Source organism: Nuphar pumila, chromosome 1 (genome assembly GCF_984573655.1).
Source record: "Nuphar pumila chromosome 1, dmNupPumi1.hap1.1, whole genome shotgun sequence".
NCBI lineage: Eukaryota > Viridiplantae > Streptophyta > Magnoliopsida > Nymphaeales > Nymphaeaceae > Nuphar > Nuphar pumila.
In genome coordinates, this window is record NC_143249.1 from 1138310 (window position 1) to 1159510 (window position 21201).

Below are 21201 nucleotides of genomic sequence, written 5' to 3' on the forward strand. Positions count from 1 at the left end.
AGAAAACAAGTTATATTTTTCGTACAATAATATCATTTTCCGTTTCTACAAACTACACATTTGGATATGAGAAGATAGTTCTTATGTTTCATAACAGAGCTGAGCTGCTGAGGGAACAACAGTTTTCCAACCATCTACGTACTAGTGGGTCTTGAGATGTGCACAAACTGCTCCTACCACATAAGCGGAGAACCCCCGGTTCGATAGGAAGATTGTTCTTAGCGAAAAAATTTCGTAGAGGAAAATTAGTTGGGGAAGATAGGGAACAGCTCATTTTCAAATCGAAGGTGATGGATCTGAACACCATTTTTTCCCAAAACAATAGAAAAATGCATTTTCTCTACTATCTTTCCAACATCGCCCATATAATTTTTATTGCACCATGGACATTTTATCAGCCAAAATGGCATGGAAAACGAGTCAGCTCACAGGAATTTTAAGACTGACAACTGGGTCATCATTTTCTCATGCGCAAAGTTAGTGGTGCTTTTCCAAAAAACAAAAAGAAGAATATTCTTTATCTAATGCAAAAGCAGACCACATATAAAAGCATGCTCCTCAAAGTGCGTGCCATCATTTGAGTATAACAATCACCTCCTGATATTGTTCGATAAAACAGAATTATTCTCAAGAACACTGTTTTTTCTCAGGCATCCAGTTCAGTCTCTTAGCTTTCAGAATGCTGCTTAGTATGACCCCACAGAACCTGCAATATATCATGCAACATAATGCAATGAAAGTCAACCTACATTTTTCCTTCCTCTTCTATCAACTGCCACTAGATGGCCAACAGGGATCAGGCGAAACACAATAACAGGGAAAGAGTCAAAATTTTGTCGATAATCCTCATTTATCAGAACCAGAGTTCTAAGTTTTGCAGCTATTCAAATCGGTCTTTCAAGTTTCAACAGAAGCTTACAACCGACGATTCAAACAACAACAACAACTACGCCTTCATCCCAAAACAATTGGGGTCAGCGATATGAACCAAAAAAGAAATTCATTTTGGGTCTTCCACATGAATCCTTTTCCTCCAATCATTTCTATCCAACGCCATGTCCTCGGTGAGGTTCAAAGCATTCATATCCTTTCCTATCATCTCCATCCAAGTCTTCCTAGGCCTACCCCGACCTCTTTTAACTAATATATTTTCCCATTTCTCCAACCTTCTAACTGGAGCATCATTAGGCCTTCGCCGAATATGTCCAAACCACCGTAAACGATTCTCTCGCATCTTATTTTCAATGGGTGCAACACCTACCTTCTTACGTATCTCTTCGTTCCGAATCTTATCTTTTATTGTATAGGAATAAAAAAAAATCAAAAGTTAGCGGTGACACATTCCACAAGATGAAGAAAATCATTTGAAAACTTAACCAGCACAGAAGCGTCATTTCTGCACCAACAGAGGTACACAATCTAGCTAAAAGAAATGGGTGGCAGCTGTGTGGTATGATTATAAGAACTTGAATGTGGAAACCAAGCCATACATCTTTAGTTCAACAAAAAATTGTCCCAAAAAGAAAAAACTCCACTAACCGCACACTTAATAAATAGTTAAGGGTAGTCACCTTAATCAAGGATGCTTGGATGGAGAAATGCTTGAAATGAGAGCAGAGCAGCGTAACATAAATCAGCCATGCAACAAACTACTGCAGTACAACTATTTTTCACAAATTATTGTGTCCAGCGCAGCTGATGAAGTTGAAGTACCTCACACTTGGAAGTAATTCAGCCACAACACTTGCATTTATGTTCTCATTCCTCTCCTATAAAGATGTCATCTTTTTTGCCGCAAGGAACGTGGTCTTTGCATCATCTACAGAATAAGGGCATCAAAAACCACATTTGAATTAGTGGATAAGCGTGACAGTTGTCATTCACTAGCTGCATCAACTGACTGAAAGACCGAATTTAAACTAGAGCATAAATGATGACCTGCTGCAGCCAATAAAATAATGAGAATAATATTGTATTCAAACAAATGATATATGCCTTTTAGATTCTCTGCATAATGATTCTCACTATAATCGGTAATGATCGCATATTTTCAGATGAAAATTTCTCTTTTTCTTTTTGGTTTAGTTTCATTCTAGGAGGTAAGGGCAACTGCTTGGTACAGTGGTAAAGTGCTCAGGCTGTCAGCATGAAAGGGTTAGTCTTGAGAGCTGCCACTTCATACGAAAGGCAGAAGGTTAGGACAGCACCCAGTCCACCCTTTCCCAGCACCCCAGACTACCAGAGTACATGACCACACTCGGTGTTGGCCCTTTATTTTCACTCTAGGGGGAAAATCTGAAACAACACATAAATCTATATCTTTCACTTCCACTTTGTTGTCCCTATCCTACATGATTCCATGCATCACATAGATCTCTGAAGCCTTCTGGAGAGATCTTATAGGAATCTGTAGACCAAAGAGGAATAATAGTTAATGGAATAAATTTGACAAAGATACTCAAATTAAATCCTTCCACTCTGGTAAATAAAGAGCAAGAAGTCTCAGACTTCTAGGTTCATCTTCAAGATGAGCTTAGCAGTGAAAGATCCATCAGACAATTTGAGCAAGACTCCCAGATCATTGTTGATAGGTCAGTATTATCGAAATGAATCTCGGCGGTAATCCCTCATGTCGAAGCAAAAGGTGCAGCAGTTGATATTGAGCAGTCCTGCAATACTTCATCAATATCTCAGAGTGACAGCTTAAACTGAACACTTATGCTAGTTACAAAACCTATTTGGTATCAAGGGATATCTAAAAGTTCACAATGAAAAGATGCATCACTAACATGAAAGACGATAGACTGACAGAAGAAATTTGGGTGATCTCATTGCATTTATTCACATGGATCATTTTAATTGCGAAATCTACCAACTGCCATTCAATGAAATGAGGTTTGGTCTAACTGCTATTCGAGAATGTAGCATTTCATGAAGTCCCCGCCAATGACAGCAGAAGAGAATGTGCTTCTTATTGTTTGTTACAGCAGCACTTGTACTAGTGTCCAATAAGTTGAAGACATACTGAGAGTTTATATGTTGTGCCTTAATAGAGGCAACATGATAGCAGAATTTCTCTCTCGTTTATGGAGAAGCATTAGTTATGAAGCCTTGCTCTTTTCTCCACAACTATGTTAACTTCAGCTTCTATTCTGCTTTCCATCTCATCTTCCTCATCCTACCATTCCTTCTACACGATACCTTGTTAGCACGAGTCTTATCATTCAGGGATGTGACTGTTAAAGTATATGTAATATCGTATAAACTAACTATACCTAGCTATGCTTATTGGTACTGCTTTTGTATTTTTATTTTGTATTCAAGATAAACCTTAAAATAGGCAAGGTCGTCGCCCAGAAGCGACGCGTCACACCGGCGGCCGGGTGTGGTGTCAAATAGGCAAGGGTTCCCTCACCTTGTTGGACGGGTGGGGGTAAAGAAGTTAGTCCAAGACCATAAAATTAGGTTAGCCACTTGGAACATAGGGTCTTTAACTGGTAAGTTGGTAGAGTTAGTAGATGTTATGTGTAGGAGAAAGATTGATATTTTATGTCTATAAGAGATCAAATGGGTAGGTGAGAAAGCAAAAGTGATAAAACCTTGAGGATATAAGATTTGGTATACATGAATAAATAGAAATAGGAATGGAGTAGGGATTGTTATGAGTCGTGAGTTTATAGATAATGTAGTTGAGGTCCGTAGGAAGAGTGATAGGATTTTACTTATTAAATTAGTATTAGGTACGGATATTATTAATATTATTAGCGTTTATGCACCTCAAGTAGGTTTAGATGATTCCATTAAGCGTCAATTTTGAGAAGATTTAGATGAAGTAGTACAAGGGATATCTTATGGAGAAAAGCTTTTCATCGGCGGTGACCTTAATGGACATGTAGGCATTAGTAGGGATGGATTTGGGAGTATCCATGGAGGCTATGGTATAGGAGAAAGAAACAAAAGTGGAGAAAGAATTTTAGATTTTGGTTTGTCCTATGATATGATCTTAGCAAACACACTTGGTTTAGGAAGAAGGAGTCTCACCTAATAACATTTAAAAGTGAGATTAATACGAGTCAAATAGATTTTTTCCTACTTAGAAAGAGATAGGGGTTGTTGCATCGATTGTAAGGTTATACCGGAAGAAAGTGTAGCTACACAACATAGAGTCTTAATTTTAGATCTTAGAATTAGACAATGCCGCAAAAGGGATAGACATAGGATAGATCCTAGAATTAAGTGGTGGGCACTGAAAGGAGCTAAACAAGGAATGTTTGTAGAACAGGTATTAAGGAAGTTGATTGATGTCTCGAGGAGGATTCAGAATCAATATGGAATAAGATAGCGGGTGGCATGAGAAAGGTGGCTAAGGAGGTATTGGGTGAGTCTAAAGGCGGTGCACCGCTAGGTAAGGATATATCATGGTGGAACGAGGATGTCAAATTAGCTATTAAGGTTAAAAGAGAGTGTTATAAAAATCTAAGTAAGAGTCGTGATAATGAGAATTTGGAGAAGTATATGATAGCAAAGAAGGAAGCTAAAAAAGTAGTTTGAAACACGAGGAATAAGGTATATAAGGAGGTTTATGACAAGTTGGATACCAAAGAGGGCGAGAAGGATATTTATAGGCTTACAAAGATGAGAGATAGAAAATCGAGGGATCTGGGTATGGTTAGATGTATCAAAGATGAAACACAAAGGGTTTTAGTCAAAGATGAGGAGATTAAGGAGAGATGAAAATATTATTTTGATAAGCTATTTAATGGAAGTCATGCTCAGGATCTTGGAGACTTCTCCATTCCTTTTCATGAGATGAATCGTGACTTCATGCGCAAGATTCAAAAGGAAGAAATTGCAGAGGCTTTGAAGAAAATGAAATAAAAAAGGCCAGTTGGCCCAGATGGTATACCTATCGAGGCTTGAAAATGCTTGGGAGAGAAAGGTTTAGAATGGTTAAAAAATCTTTTTAACAAGATTTGGCAGATAAATGAGATGCCTAATGAGTGGAGGAAGAGTACTTTGATGCTTCTATATAAGAATAAGGGTGATATACAAGATTGCACAAACTATCGTGGTATAAAACTCATGAGTCATACTATGAAACTTTGGGAAAGGGTGATTGAGTCTAGGTTAGGTTGCCATGATATCGGAGAATCAATTTGGTTTTATACATTGAAGATCAACTATGAAAGCTATACATCTTCTTAGACAACTTATTGAGAGATATAGAGAGAGGAACAAAGATTTGCATATGGTTTTTATTGATTTGAAGAAGGCATACGATAGAGTACCTAAGGACGTTCTCTGGTGGACAATGATGAAGAAAGGTGTTTCTCTCAAGTACATTAGTATAATTAAAGATATGTATGAAGGGGTAGTAACCAATGTCCGCACTTGTGAAGGGGTGACAACCAATTTTCCTATAACGGTTGGGTTACATCAAGGATCTGCTTTAAGCCCTTTCCTATTTGCTATAGTGATGGATGAGCTTACGAGATCAATTTAAGAAAATGTGTCGTGGTGTATGTTGTTTGCTGATGATATTGTTTTGATTGATGAGTCTAGAGCTGGGGTTAATGCTAAGTTAGAATTATAGAGACAGACATTGGAAGCAAGAGGTTTTAAGTTGAGTAAGAGTAAGACATAATATATGGAATGTTAGTTTAGTAAGCAACGAAGTAGTGATGAGAGTGTAGTGAAGCTTGGTGAGCAAGAAATACCGGTGGATGATTGTTTCAAATATTTGGGATCTATCATTCAAAAGTATGGAGAAATTGATGGAGATGTAAATCATAGGATAAAGGTTGGGTGAATGAAATGGAAAAGTGCAACTGGAGTGTTGTGCGATCGTAGAATGCCATTGCGGTTGAAGGAAAAGTTTTATAGGACGACTATTAGGCCTGCTTTACTATATGGTACGGAATGTTGGGCTGCCAAGAGACATCATATTCAAAAAATGAGTGTAGCTGAGATGCGTATGCTTAGATGGATGTGTAAAAATACAATAAAAGATAAGATTCAAAACAAGGAGATACGTAAGAAGGTAGGCGTTGCACCCATTGAAAATAAGATGAGAGAGAATCGTTTACGATGGTTTGGACATATTCGGCGAAGGCCTAATGATGCTCCACTTAGAAGGATGGAGAAATGGGAAAATATATTAGTTAAAAGAGGTCGGGGTAGGCCTAGGAAGACTTGGATGAAGATGATAGGAAAGGATATGAATGCTTTGAACCTCACCGAGGACATGGCATTGGATAAAAATGACTGGAGGAGAAGGATTCATGTGGAAGACCCAGAATGATTTTCTTTTTTGGTTCATATCGCCGACCCCAATTGTTTTGGGACGAAGGCGTAGTTGTTGTTGTTGTATTCAAGATAGACCTCCGATATACCTATTGGGTATTTAGTCTTTAGCTTAGGTATTTTGTAAATAAAGTTTACTTAAAGATACTTTTAGGGGTAGAATAGTTATTTTAATCTTTTTTTTATTTTTTAATCATTATTTAAATGACTATTTTTGTATTTTGTATTTTTATTTTTCATCAAACTTGGTTGACCAGCTAGTCGTTAGGCAACATTAACAATATTTACCATAAGCTCCCGAAAGTAATAATAGCACAATGTGAAGCAAAGGCAGGCTGCACTTATACCCAAGGCCTTGATGTGTACTTTTTTTAGAGAGAGAGAGAGGCAAAAATAGCATCTATATGTATATAAAATATTCGTTCCAAGCAGAGGAGGATTAATTCACATATGGTGGCCTACCTGTAATAGTGATCAGAGAGAAGTCACAAGGAACGTTCATTTCTGTCATTACTGCCGCTTTAGCAGTTGCAATACCGACAGCAGTACTCTTCAGAATATCCAGACCAGCACACAGAGATGCCAGAATACCACCAACCAAACAATCACCAGCACCTGTAAGCCTCACAACTGAAACAGGGAGAGCAGGGAAATGCAACACATTAAGCGAGCTACTCCATCCAGCCTTCAGCGCAACCTCATATGGGCATGGATGATTTGAAGTCATAAGTTCATATAGGCCCCTCTTAAAACTAGTGGCCTTTGAGTGCTCGACATTGCCTATATTGTAATCAGGCAAATCCCTAAAACAGAGGAATACACCATTTGACCCAAGAGTCAAAAGAATTACTTCAATGCCCTTTTCTAGCAATACGCAAATTGCTGGTTTCAGAAATTGGAAAAGAGTTTCAGTTGAATGGCTATATCTTGCATTTTCTCCTGTTTGAAATGAATGTGATGCATCTCCAGAGGACAAAGTTTTTGCCATGGCAATAAGCTCATCTTCATTGGGTGAAATAAATTGTACCTGCAAATGTGTTTCCAAAAAGTTGCTCCATGTTTTCAAGAATTCTGTATCACAGGAACTTCAAGATATATAAAACAAAACAAAAAAACCGAAAATTGTACATTGTAAATACTTACATAATCAATAATGCTTTCAATTTTTTTTGATTTCGTTACAGACACAGGCTCAAACCATACTGGTATATTGGATTCTGCTGCCACTGGAAATGATACAAAAAACAACACAAAAGAAGGAACAAACACAAGTTTGAAAGATGAAATTGAGTTAAATACAAGATAATGTTAATACTTGTGACATTAACAATAACTAGAAATAGAATTTCAAGCAACTGATGATTTTCATAGTTATGACTTACGAGAGGAAAACATGTTTAAAACTCTTAATGCACATGGTATAACAAGAAGGTGAAATACACATGAACCACTTTTATAACTATAATAATTAAAATATCATAGTATATTACCATTTCTATTAACATGTTTTGCTAAGCAGATACCAACAGCATCATCATCAGAACTTGTCCCATACACAGGGAACCAGTGTAAAGGATTAGATTTTGATCCATTCCTGTCTAATGCTATATAAAGAGTTATTCTAGAGTAACTGACGCCCCTAGTCACTACTTCCAAATATCCCCTCCTAGTTCCTCCAACATATATCTCAGTATCCTCCACAATCTCAATATTCTATGTTCAAATTCCAAAACCATCCAAGTGATTTTTTTTCTACTTTTATTATCGCCGCATCTAAATCTTCCCTCCCATGCCTATTCTTGTTCTTGTATTTTTTTCAGCCCTTTAGGCATATGCTGAACATATGCATTTCAAGAATAAAAACTATCTCCAGTCAATCCTTTGTGATCCAACACTCAACACCATACAATAGCATAAACCTTAATGCAGTCTTGCAAAGGTAAACCTTCAAACAATGAGTCACTCATTTGCAAATAGCATGCCACTAGCTTGCTTCCACCTTATCAATTCTATGATAATCCCACTGGTAATGACCTCCACACACTCATTATATTATTCTGTAACAAACTATAAATGCAAACACTTATCTCACTGCAGCCGTATGAGATCTGTATTGACCATAACAACTGCTTATTTGCCTTCTCAGAAAATTTATATCAACACAAAGTTTTTGGTCCTACTAATTTTTAAATCTCTTCTTTCATGAATTCTTCACTATGATTTCAATATTCTGTTGGACCTTTTCTATTCTTGCTGACAAATATTATAACAGTTTTGGTCTTTCATTTGATCCTTTCTATTCTAGCTGACAAATGAAATAACATATCCTCTTCAGACATTTATATAGAATGAGAGTATTCAAACTCACTGTCATCAAGCTTACATAATTGAATATTTGCTTGCCTTTTACCAGTCCTTCCTGTTTGTATTGCAAAAGTAACCCATCCTTGAGCTTTAAAAAAAAATGACATAAAGTTATAGATATGATAAGAGTTACAACTTGTGACAAAAGATGGGAATCATATGTTTTGACATCCATCGATATCATATTCGCAGGAGAGAAACTACAAGGCAAAACTTTATTTAATGCACTGAAGATCTCATTAGTGTGGACCATGGGCTTTATTGGCAGGGAAGAAGACATAATCTGCTCCACAGCTGTACACGTGCAGGCATACACACACATTTCTAATCACGTCCAAGTGCTCTATATGAGCTTCATGGTTTCGCCATGAAGATGCTTGGTTCCACAGAAAAAAGCAAAGACAAAAAGAAGTCCCCAAAAAAGGAGTTTAATTCCTTGAATTTTAGTGGGTTTTTTCGTTCTTCAAATCTTTTTAAGAAAATAAAATTTATATTTTTTCCATCATCACCAAGAATTTTTTCAACATAACAAAGAGAAGCTCCTTGTTGTACCAACAAGAAAAAGAAAGAAAGAATTAATAGCTCCAAAGTTATGAAAAAGTAAAACAAATTAATGGCAACAGTCTCAACTGCATCACAAGCTTAATAAGGGCAGAAAAAGTCGTCAAATCTGGATCCCATTCATAAAAAGATCTGCAGGCTATCCTTCAAAACCTTGTATGTGTTTTCTTTGGATTTATCACAGTTAAACAATACAGAATTTGATAACTCCAGGCACCAGAATATTAAGCACTCTCAACCATGTGTTGCATTATCGGGTGGCAAGATTACCTGTCTTGATAATTTGATGATTATATTTAGGATTGTAAAATGGTTAAATAAAACCTAAGAGTGCAACACATACACTGACAGGCAGCTTTAACTGCAAGAGGATTCAAATTTGCGTCTATCATCACAACAGGTGCAGAAATTATATCCTTCTTGAATAGTGAAATCCACTCTGGTGTCAAAAATAGTTCCTGCACCAAGATATTTCATATTTGTTGCACAGTAGGCCATTTTCATCACAGTAATTTCATGCCTAAACAGAGAGGAAACACCCTATCTAAGTTTGCAGTTTAAAAGGAGAACCATCCTACAACTGCATCTACAGCTGCAACAGCTGCTGCTATTTCCCCAGCAGCGTCAAATACATTAGATACAACAGGCGTTGCAATGCCTTCACGTTTAAGAATGCCTGCATTTTTCAAATGGACACAGAAAATTTTGTCAAAAAAGAAAAAATAGATGCAATCATAATCTGCCTCTGGTTGAATAAGCACAAAAACCAAATAATCCCCCAGAAAATCTGAGAATCCCTAAATTCACCTGCTGTAGAAAGGCCGAGAGATTTCCAGTGCTCCAATAACATATCTCCTTCAGGATAGAAAATGGCATTCACTGTTACCATTTGAAATTTCTCTCACTAGCACATGATTAGGACAGAAATATAAGAAAAGCACCTGCAGCATCAGTTCCGACAACACTGATGATAAAAGGTTTGCTTCCAAGTTTTGCAATACATTCAGCAACATTCCTTGCAACCCCCCCTTTGACAAAGCTAACCTGAAGAGAAGATACACAGAGAAATCAGATATTGCCATGAAACTGAGGAAAATATAGTCACATAACCTACCAAACAATGTTGAAACTAATCTTTAAAAACTAAATTTAGAACTCTGCAATATATTTCCTGCTTCATACTATAAATGATAAGTGGACTATCTGCACGTTACAATGCCTTAGATGTTTCCATATGCAGTGCATGCTACCATGCTCATCCATGACCAAATAAATGGGCATGAAACTGAAGGAGCTGTTCTACCACAATGAGGTTGCTTCTGTATTGTCAAACGAAACAGGGCCACAGCAACCCTTGAGGCCTCAGCTGCAAAAGTTGGCCTGAGCATCGGTCACAGCTAGATGGTAATGAAATACATTGCTATCATGATAAAGTTGTTTATTTTAGTGAGAAAAATGATAAGGAGAGATAAGATCAGGGGAAGAGAGAGAGAAGGGGGGGGGGGGGGGGGGAACACAGCCAATCATTGCCTCATTCATTCACAAGCTAGATATTTAACAAATAAGAAGAATGCATACATGGCTGACTAGTATACTAATAAGTTAATAACAGAAGAAATGTGGAAACTATAAAGAAAACCTAAAGACCACAACTTAAAATGCGCCAACTTACATTGGAGCAAAGATGTATAACCCATACAACATTAACCAAAAGCATGCAAAACAATGCTATTAAGAAAAGAAAGATGCAGAAATGAGCTCTTCCAAAGCATAAAAAGAAAAATGAAACAGAGAAATGTGACCTTGCCTGGGGTTGTCGTTCCAGCTCTGACAGCAGAAGATGGCTTCGCATGAATGTCAAGAATCATCCCTCCAATAACCACAGGAGGTGAATCTAAATTCAGGACTGAAGTTTTCTGCATAATTGCACTGATGGGGAACTGATTGTAGAACAAAAAGATTAAAGTATTAGACGAAAAACAATAAGTATGGAATGAGAATGGATCATTATCGAGCTCATGTTCAAAACATGTAATGTTGAACAAGAACCCAATATTCAAGAAAAATGCATGTAAAAAACCGAGATATAGTAATTCGATAACACACCTGATGAACTGTGGATTTAGCTTTTTGAATGTGAAGCAAGTGCCGAGACAAATGCTGCATTCGTCTTTGCACAGACATCTGTTTCTATCAACTTCATTTTGTCAAGTACACGGGGATAAATAGGCAAATAAAGAAATCTTTGAACTTATTCTAGAAAGCAAAAACGGTTTCAAAGAGGCACATTTACAATCCAGATGACAAACAAACTCCAAGGTTTTAGGCAGTTAGCCAAATCTTGATGCAATGAGAATATGGCCTTTCTAATTTACCGTTTTGTATATGGTTTCTCTTATTATTTGAAAGACAAGTGATTTGTTCTAATCTGTTGTAACAAAGTACCAAGAATATCTAAAGACAATAAGTATGCAAGCCTCTTTTTTCTTATCCATCATCAGACAGAGTTCTTCCATTCCCATCCCACTACTTTTTGGTTTCAACTTAAATCTTATATGCAATCTTTCCCGAACTCAGTCATCAAAAATCAATTAGAAGATGATTCTCGAAACAGATTAAAAACGAAGATTTGTGTACTGGATCTGACACAAACAAGAGAGAGACAGAGAGAGATGTACCTGAGATGGGCCGGTTGCTGGCAGTGCAACATTTCTTTGGTGAGAATTTTCTGGTTCAAAGCATGTCAGAGCCAAAGCTTCATCAGATTCTCGTCGCTTCGCCATGGCGTTGTTGCCGGAAGGAAGATGATGATTCTAAAGGGGAAAAAAGATTGGGAGGGGGTGATATTTGTTATCTCCTCAAATTCGCTCTAATTGCATTGCTTTCAAAATAAAATTTCATTTTGATCTAATATGGAAAAAGAACTCGTTTTGTTTTGGTAGCAACAGAGATCGGCTTCAACCTGATTCTGTCTAGTTAACCATGGTTGAATGCTGATCACCTCACAGTTCTCCATAATCACAGAAAACGGTGATTTAGAAATGGGCTTTCACTATTCTATTTCCATGTATTAGAAACAAAGTTACCAAGGATGATTCCCCTCTTCTTTCTCCTTTTAGCTCAAATGGAAACGTAAAAGTTGTATTCCCTTTTTGGATCCTTCTGAGCTCATCCATGACTGTATAAACAGAAGCTTGAGAGTGCAGGGAAAGAGCAATCCTATGAGTGATGCCATCAAAGCCAGTTGGATTTCTTCATTTTTCCTCTTGGATTTGAACGGTGAGAATAAGACTATAAGAGGAGGAAAGGACTGAAAGTCCAACCAGAAAAAAAAAACAAGAACACTAGAAAATCTTGGCTGGGGCTGCTTTGACGCGCTCAGCATCCAGCATCACAGGTAGCTGGAAGTTGGAATAATGGGTTGCGTAATCGGGCTGGACTCGGTAATCTATGGCAGAATCCAATTAGATTTGGTTTACTAGTGCAATTCGATCAAGATTTACACAAAGCTTAAAAAATTAGACACCAATGAGAAGCTTGAACCAAATAAGCAGGGCTGGCAAACAAGCCGAGAATATAGGATGTTCAAGCTTGGCTCATTCTTATGGGGAGCCGAGCCAAGCTTGAGCTCATGGTGAGCCCAAGTTAAACAAGCCGAGCTCGAGCTGCCTCATTTACAAAAAAGACATATTGCTTTTAAATTTGTAAATGTTAGAATTTGAGCTCTAAACCTATTGAGACAAGCTCAACCTGACTCATTTGGAAAATTTTACATTGTTTCAATGCTGTAAGCAATAAGATTTGAAATCTAGACTTATTGCTTGCAGGCAAGCCAAACACTTCAACCATTCACACTCTATAGAATGTGTGTAAAATATGTCCATTGCTGGTTAACGAGCCTATATGAGCCGAACCAAGCCGAATACCTGTTGTTAATATTCGGCTTGCAGAGCCCATTTCATGAGTTTGAACAAGCTCTTTGTTATCCAAAGAGTAAATCAAGCCACGAGCAGCTAGTCTTGTTTCCCAGTCCTACTAAGAAATGAGGCATAATATCATCTTTTGACATGCTATGCTAACCACCTACCCACTTTTAAGTTTGTTCTACACATGCAAAACTATGTCTATTTAATTCTCATCAAGGAGGTACAAATTCTAGTGGATTTACCTTTTTGAAACATTAGGTTATTGTTTCCAGCGGGGTTGGATGTCTTTTAATTACAAACAACAACAACAACTACGCCTTCATCCCAAAACAATTGGGGTCAGCGATATGAACCAAAAAAGAAATTCATTTTAGGTCTTCCACATGAATCCTTTTCCTCCAATCATTTCTATCCAACGCCATGTCCTCGGTGAGGTTCAAAGCATTCATATCCTTTCCTATCATCTCCATCCAAGTCTTCCTAGGCCTACCCCGACCTCTTTTAACAAATATATTTTCCCATTTCTCCAACCTTCTAACTGGAGCATCATTAGGCCTTCGCCGAATATGTCCAAACCACCGTAAACGATTCTCTCGCATCTTATTTTCAATGGGTGCAACACCTACCTTCTTACGTATCTCTTCGTTCCGAATCTTATCTTTTATTGTATTTCCACACATCCATCTAAGCATCCGCATCTCAGCTACACTCATTTTTTGAATATGATGTCTCTTGGCAGCCCAACATTCCGTACCATATAGTAAAGCGGGTCTAATAGTCGTCCTATAAAACTTTCCCTTCAACCGCAATGGCATTCTACGATCGCACAACACTCCAGTAGCACTTTTCCATTTCATCCACCCAACCTTTATCCTATGATTTACATCTCCATCAATTTCTCCATACTTTTGAATGATGGATCCCAAATATTTGAAATAATCATTCACCGGTATATCTTGCTCACCAAGCTTCACTACACTCCCATCACTACTTCGTTGCTTACTAAACCGACATTCCATATATTCAGTCTTACTCTTACTCAACTTAAAACCTCTAGCTTCCAATGTCTGTCTCCATAATTCTAACTTAGCATTAACCCCAGCTCTAGACTCATCAATCAAAACAATATCATCAGCAAACAACATACACCACGGTACATTTTCTTGAATTGATCTCGTAAGCTCATCCATCACTATCGCAAATAGGAAAGGGCTTAAAGCAGATCCTTGATGTAACCCAACCGTTATCGGAAAATTGGTTGTCACCCCTCCACAAGTGCGGACATTGGTTACTACTCCTTCATACATATCTTTAATTATACTAATGTACTTGAGAGAAACACCTTTCTTCATCATTGTCCACCAGAGAACGTCCCTAGGTACTCTATCGTATGCCTTCTCTAAATCAATAAAAACCATATGCAAATCTTTGTTCCTCTCTCTATATCTTTCAATAAGTTGTCTAAGAAGATGTATAGCTTCCATAGTTGATCTTCCAGGCATAAAACCAAATTGATTCTCCGATACCATGACAACCTTCCTCAACCTAGACTCAATCACCCTCTCCCAAAGTTTCATAGTATGACTCATGAGTTTTATACCACTTGTGAAAATTTGTTTCCACTTAATGGGCTTCTTTTGCTATGAGCATGAATAAATATCTGACAAAATTGATTCTAGCCCTGAATTTAATGATTCTGTTTACACAAATGGGTTTGAACTTTGATCAATTAGAAAACGCCCATCTAAAATTAAAGGCAATAGTTATTTCAATGTCAAAAGCCAAACTTTTGTTATTGAACCAAAAAAATTTGTCAAAAGGCAAAAAAAATATAAAGTCAAACTCCATCTAACCGTTTCGAGGATCACACTGATGATGTTTTGAATTTATTGCAAAAAAACATGACGTCTTGCTCAATATACAACTCAGGTCTCATAATAAAGCTTTTAATCCGGTTGGGCTCTATGTTACGGGGCCCACTAAAATAGTTACGCCTGTCAATTTCATGTGAAAAAAGGGTTCGGCTTGTCTCATTTTGATTCAAACCAGCTACAATGTTGATTTGGTTCCAACCAACCAAGATCATATATATATATATATATATGAAGGGGGGCCGTCCAACCAAAGGAAGGTCCAAAATCTATCATCGACAACGTTCTTTCTATAAGGATGAGTTTTTTTATTGATCAGACTTTACATATTGGATTTTTGTCATTCATTTAGTGAGCCACATGTTTTGGATTATGAATCATCGGTTATAGGGAAATAAATGGTGCTAAATGAAACATGCTAATGGATTTAAGGTACAACAACAACAACTACGCCTTCATCCCAAAACAATTGGGGTCGACGATATGAACCAACAAAGAACATCATTCTGGGTCTTCCACATGAATCTTTCTCCTCCATTCATTTCTATCCAATGCCATGTCCTCAGTGAGGTTCAAAGCATTCATATCCTTTCCTATCACCTCCATCCATGTCTTCCTAGGCCTACCCCGACCTCTTTTAACTAATATATTTTCCCATTTCTCCATCCTTCTAACTGGAGCATCATTAGGCCTTCGTCGAATATGTCCAAACCACCGTAAACGATTCTCTCTCATCTTATTTTCAATGGGTGCAACGCCTACCTTCTTACGTATCTCCTCGTTCCGAATCTTATCTTTTATTGTATTTCCACACATCCATCTCAGCATACGCATCTCAGCTACACTCATTTTTTGAATATGATGTCTCTTGGCAGCCCAACATTCCGTACCATATAGTAAAGCGGGCCTAATAGTCGTCCTATAAAACTTTCCCTTCAACCGCAATGGCATTCTACGATCGCACAACACTCCAGTTGCACTCTTCCATTTCATCCACCCAACCTTTATCCTATGATTTACATCTCCATACTTTTGAATGATAGATCCCAAATATTTGAAAGAATCATCCACCGGTATTTCTTGCTCACCAAGCTTCACTACACTCCCATCTCTATTTCGTTGCTTACTAAATCGACATTCCGTGTATTCTGTCTTACTCTTACTCAACTTAAAACCTCTTGCTTCCAATGTCTGTCTCCATAATTCTAACTTAGCATTAACCCCAGCTCTAGACTCATCAATCAAAACAATATCATCAGCAAACAACATACACCACGACACATTTTCTTGAATTGATCTCGTAAGCTCATCCATCACTATAGCAAATAGGAAAGGGCTTAAAGCAGATCCTTGATGTAACCCAACCGTTATAGGAAAATTGGTTGTCACCCCTCCACAAGTGCGGACATTGGTTACTACTCCTTCATACATATCTTTAATTATACTAATGTACTTGAGAGAAACACCTTTCTTCATCATTGTCCACCAGAGAACGTCCCTAAGTACTCTATCGTAAGCCTTCTCCAAATCAATAAAAACCATATGCAAATCTTTGTTCCTCTCTCTATTTCTCTCAATAAGTTGTCTAAGAAGATGTATAGCTTCCATAGTAGATCTTCCAGGCATAAAACCAAATTGATTCTCCGATATCATGACAACCTTCCTCAACCTAGACTCAATCACCCTCTCTCAAAGTTTCATAGTATGACTCATGAGTTTTATACCATGATAGTCTGTGCAATCTTGTATATCACCCTTATTCTTATATAAAGGCACCAAAGTACTCTTTCTCCACTCATTAGGCATCTTATTTGTCCGCCAAATCTTGTTAAAAAGATTTGTCAACCATTCTAAACCTTTCTCTCCCAAGCATTTCCAAGCCTCGATAGGTATACCATCTGGGCCAACTGCCCTTCTTGATTTCATTTTCTTCAAAGCCTCTGCTAATGTATTTAAGGTGTTTTTTCAAAATTCTGACCCTACAGATGTGATCTATATGCTTGCTTTTATGGGAATCACTTCTTGGCGCATTTGATTCCGATGCATGGATTCCCTATATATATATATATATATATATATATATATATATATATATATATATATATATATATATATATATATATATATATATATATATATATATATATATATATATATATATATATATATATATATATATTGGTACGGCCCAAATTTAGATGTTACCCAAAACTGAAAATATGGGTAAAAACCGTAGAAGTGTGTGTGAGTCTGGGTGACCCGTTTCAATAATTTACAAGTCTAACATTCAAGGGTAAAATAAAAATTTTAAAGTACTTTTAAAGTACAAGGGATACAAGTTAGGGATGCACATATAGATAAAGAGTAAAATAACAACTTAAAGTACTTTTAAACTATGGCACAAAGACACAGGAGGATATGGATACGTGACACGGATTCGCGAAAATTTAAAAAAATAGGACATAGATATATATACATCAAAATTTTTTGCAAACTATGCAAAAAATCTAAATTTTTAACTAAGCATGCACTCATTCACTGACAAAAATTAAATTCTAAGCAAGCAATAAAACAATTAACCTTAACTCTTAAGAAGCAAAAATAATAATTAAACAATAAATAATGAACAAAATAACAGAAATTTACAAACACAAATTCACTAAATATTTTGAAAGCCCTATCATGCCATCACCATTCACCAAAAATCAGAACCCTAAACAAACCTATGTCCTATAATGAAGCACCTCAGAATTCAAAATTTTAGAATACCCTAACCCCCCCTCCCCCCCCCCCAAAAAAAAAACATCAACAGTTCAAAACCTAACGATTACCAAAGAGATACAGAAAGAGGGAGAAAGAGGGCTCATGAACTCAGGGAGACATGGAGAATCAGTCTCCCCAGAACTAGTAGAGAGAGGGAGAGAGGTGCCTCACACGGCACCTGTAGGAAGGCACGGTGGCACCACCGACCGTCCGCCACGCCGGGATGCCGTCGGATGCAGCAGAGAGCAGAGAGCAGAGAGCAGAGAGAGGAGTGAGGAACAGAGACGAAAGGGGGCAGAGGGGACAGACACCTTTGTCTCGTTTTTCAACTTTTTCTTTTCACTTTTTTAAAATAAAAAAAAAGTCAAAAGGAACTTCGAGCCTTGACACGCGGTTGACCAAGTGTAAGTCCGTCAACCGCATGTCGCGTCCCTAAGTGCGTCACATCTTGTATCGGGTCGTGTCATATGTGACACGAGACTATTTTGAAGTGTCATTGTGACATAGCTTTTAAACGTCCAATGGATACAAGTCAGGGAAGCACATAGGGCTGGACAACGAGCCGGGCAGCCCGTGGCCCGGGGTCGAGCTTAGGCAATGTATTGGGAAGAAGGCCCGATTCAAACTGGGCTTAAACACGACCCCACAAATCACGGGTCGGTTTGGGCTACCCGTGGGATATATATATACATATATATTCAAAATAAAGTCATATTGAATCTCATCTATTCTTTTGCATTTTTAAACTTTTCTTAAAAGAACCTATGAATTATTCAAGGACATAAAAGATAAATGTTATAAATATACGATAGCTTGCAACCTGGCCCGATCCTATCCAAATTAGGCTCGTGGGCTTAACAGGATGTAGGTTTTGTATTAGACTCGGGCCTGACCTGACCCAGTTGATCAATGGGTTAGGCTTGACCAGCCCATCAATGGCCCAGTCAAGCCTGTCCACTAAACGGGCTGAGCTGGCCCTGCCTTTGTCCAGCCCTACAAGTACATATAGATAAAGGGTAAAATAGGAATTTTAAAGTACTTTTAAAGGTTCCCGCTTGTGGCGGTCGTTAACCCAAGGTCTTTATTTGGTCGTTGTTACTTGTTAGTAAAACATTGATTCATATCTGGAATTTCAAAAAAGGTCGTAACCGGTAAAAGGTGGGTCTGTATCAAGAAATTACCCTTTTATTTTTCTTACTTTCTGGCTCATGAGTTTTAGGGGGCGTTTGCCTGTCACGGAAAATCTGAGTATTTTTTTTTCCTGGAACGCATCGCTAAGCTAGCGTGCGTTTTTACGGAGCCCATACTGCCAAAACAAACATGACATCGTGAAAATGCCTCGACGAGTGTGCCATTTTTATACTTTTTCGCTGAAACGGTTCTCGTGGGGTGGTCCGATTCAGTTTTTGCTACAGAGGAATCCGCGAAAGGAGTGCCGCAGCACCCTATTCCGTGACAAGCAAACACCCCCTTCGTGTTTGATTGTTTTTGTGGAGGACAACGATGGCTAGCCTCAGACCAATGTGACACATAGCAGGTCAGAGTGAGATCACCCTGATGCCGTTCATCCATGAGATGAACAGCATCTACAATGCCATGGATGAAGTTATGTTTTCAGCCATTCATTTTTCAAACTCTAGATGTCGTTCATCTAAGGAATCAACGGCTGTGAAGAAAAATGTGGGATCCATTTAAAAGATATAGAGTCTAATCATGGCATTTTGGATGCCGTTCATGGTGTGGATGAATGGCATCAGGGTGAGCTCTGACTTGATTGGGAGAATCTTGACATAAAACTAAAAAAAATCTTGAAAAGAATATCCAGTTAAAAACGTATAAAATTGTAACAAAATAGGAGGACCGTAGTTTTGAGTTGAGCTGGCTAAGACCAGCACGGGCAGGGCTTTGATCCTAGGTGCAGTTTCATGTAACAACAAAAGGGAAAAGAATAGCATATAAAAGAGGTCAGGTCAGGAGGGCCAATTGGAAACTTGGAGTGTCCCTGTGACATAGATCCTTGGATAAACCAAGTATGGGACACCTACGACATGAACCCTTGTTTAAACTTGGCTGAGCACAGTCCAGGTCAGGCAAGTCAAGGTTGATAGATTGAACATGAATCCTTCCTTGTTTAAACTTGGCTAAGCACAGTCTATGTTGTCAATATCGGTTTTGGACCTGAAATCGATTCAGAGAATCAGCTGATTCTCGAACCAAATCGAGCTGAATCGGCCAATTTTAGTTTTTTAATATCAAACATTATTAAAAACTAAAAAAGACTATTAACATAGTTTAAAATATTAAAACACTAAAAATCAGCTGAGAGCCCAATCGGCCCATTTGGAAACGGATTGGCCTGAATATACGAATGGGCCGATTCACATCGATGCCGACAACACTGGTCTAGAATCTAGATCGGGCAAGTCAAGCATATAGGGTGAATATGTGTTTGCACACAATCTTTGGGCTTATCTTCGACCTACTTAATTGGCTTACACACAAACTCGAGTTCCTTTGTTAACAAATTGAACTCAACCTCAAATCTAAGCCTGTTTTTATGAATGAACCATACTCAAGCTTAGCTTGGGGATTGTTAGCAGTTCAAAACGCTCATTAAGAAAATTAAAAAAAATTACAAACACATGCCTGAATTTTGGCCTATTTACAAACACATGCTTACCTTTTGACATATTTTATGAATACATGACTAGTTACAAAACAATTATTAAAAAATTGGGCTTGTGTATGTAATATCTCATGTTTTTTGCCCAATTCTGACTTGTAAATGTTATTATTCACTAAAAACCGTGCTTTGTATTGAAAAGATTGGACAAGAAACCTTGATTTCTATTTCGCCAAGTTTGAGCTATTGATTTTCGATCATCCTGAACATACATTTAAACACAAAAAAAATCCTTAATCTAATACACATTTTCTACTAAGTAAGCTATAGAAAATATTATGAGTTTGGATTAAACCAACATTCGAAATTTTGCCCTTTAAAGATTCTTATGACAGTTTATGAGATAAGACCGTGAAGGTGGATTGGATTTTTTGTTTCAATATTTGGTTTGCTATCACGTGTCGAGGGAGGGGGCCATTTATGTCTGAAATGCACGTTTAGAAAAATGAAGATATAGAAACTGTTTAGAAAGTTTAAAAAAAAAAATCGACACCAACCCCAAGATTTGGCTTCTAGCCCCATGACAGATCCTTTATTTGATGTTGATTATAATAATGGACATTACAAAATTTCAAGGAGTGGTTCAATGACAGCAATAAGCTTAAACAAGAATATTCCAAGAAATGCTTGATTATAGTTATACAAATCTACATATGAATTAATTATTTTATCCTCTCCAACAAAACGGGCAAACGATTTCGGCTGTAACATATCAAGCACTTAATGAAAT

General features: G+C 37.6%; 1 protein-coding gene across 2 annotated transcripts; it reads right to left on the reverse strand.

Annotated features, from left to right (window-relative positions):
- Window positions 1-1386: 1386 nt before the first annotated feature.
- LOC149847634 (pfkB-like carbohydrate kinase family protein) lies at window positions 1387-12625 on the reverse strand. 2 transcript variants are annotated; one of them, XM_090010797.1, is made up of 11 exons: window positions 12315-12625; window positions 11907-12041; window positions 11335-11412; window positions 11031-11168; window positions 10170-10272; window positions 10036-10083; window positions 9807-9904; window positions 9572-9686; window positions 7447-7529; window positions 6766-7330; window positions 1387-1819 (listed from the first exon to the last, which is right to left on the reverse strand). In XM_090010797.1, the coding sequence occupies exons 1-11, from the start codon at window positions 12402-12404 to the stop codon at window positions 1770-1772; spliced, it is 1503 nt and encodes a 500-aa protein (XP_089866923.1). In that variant the 5' UTR covers window positions 12405-12625; the 3' UTR covers window positions 1387-1769. The 2 variants fall into 2 exon arrangements, with proteins under 2 accessions (XP_089866923.1, XP_089867687.1); XM_090011561.1 differs by lacking the exons at window positions 9572-9686; window positions 9807-9904.
- Between the last annotated feature and the right edge of the window lie 8576 nt (window positions 12626-21201).

What these genes read in the sequence shown, in the direction of transcription:
- LOC149847634 (XM_090010797.1), bottom strand. Translation starts at nt 12,404, where the DNA reads ATGGATGAGCTCAGAAGGATCCAAAAAGGGAATACAACTTTTACGTTT. An exon ending in GAAGAGGGGAATCATCCTTG is followed by an intron (nt 12,042 to 12,314) that starts GTAACTTTGTTT and finishes TTTCCCCTTTAG; the next exon opens with AATCATCATCTTCCTTCCGG. An exon ending in TTGCAGCTGTAGATGCAGTT is followed by an intron (nt 9,687 to 9,806) that starts GTAGGATGGTTC and finishes ATCTTGGTGCAG; the next exon opens with GAACTATTTTTGACACCAGA.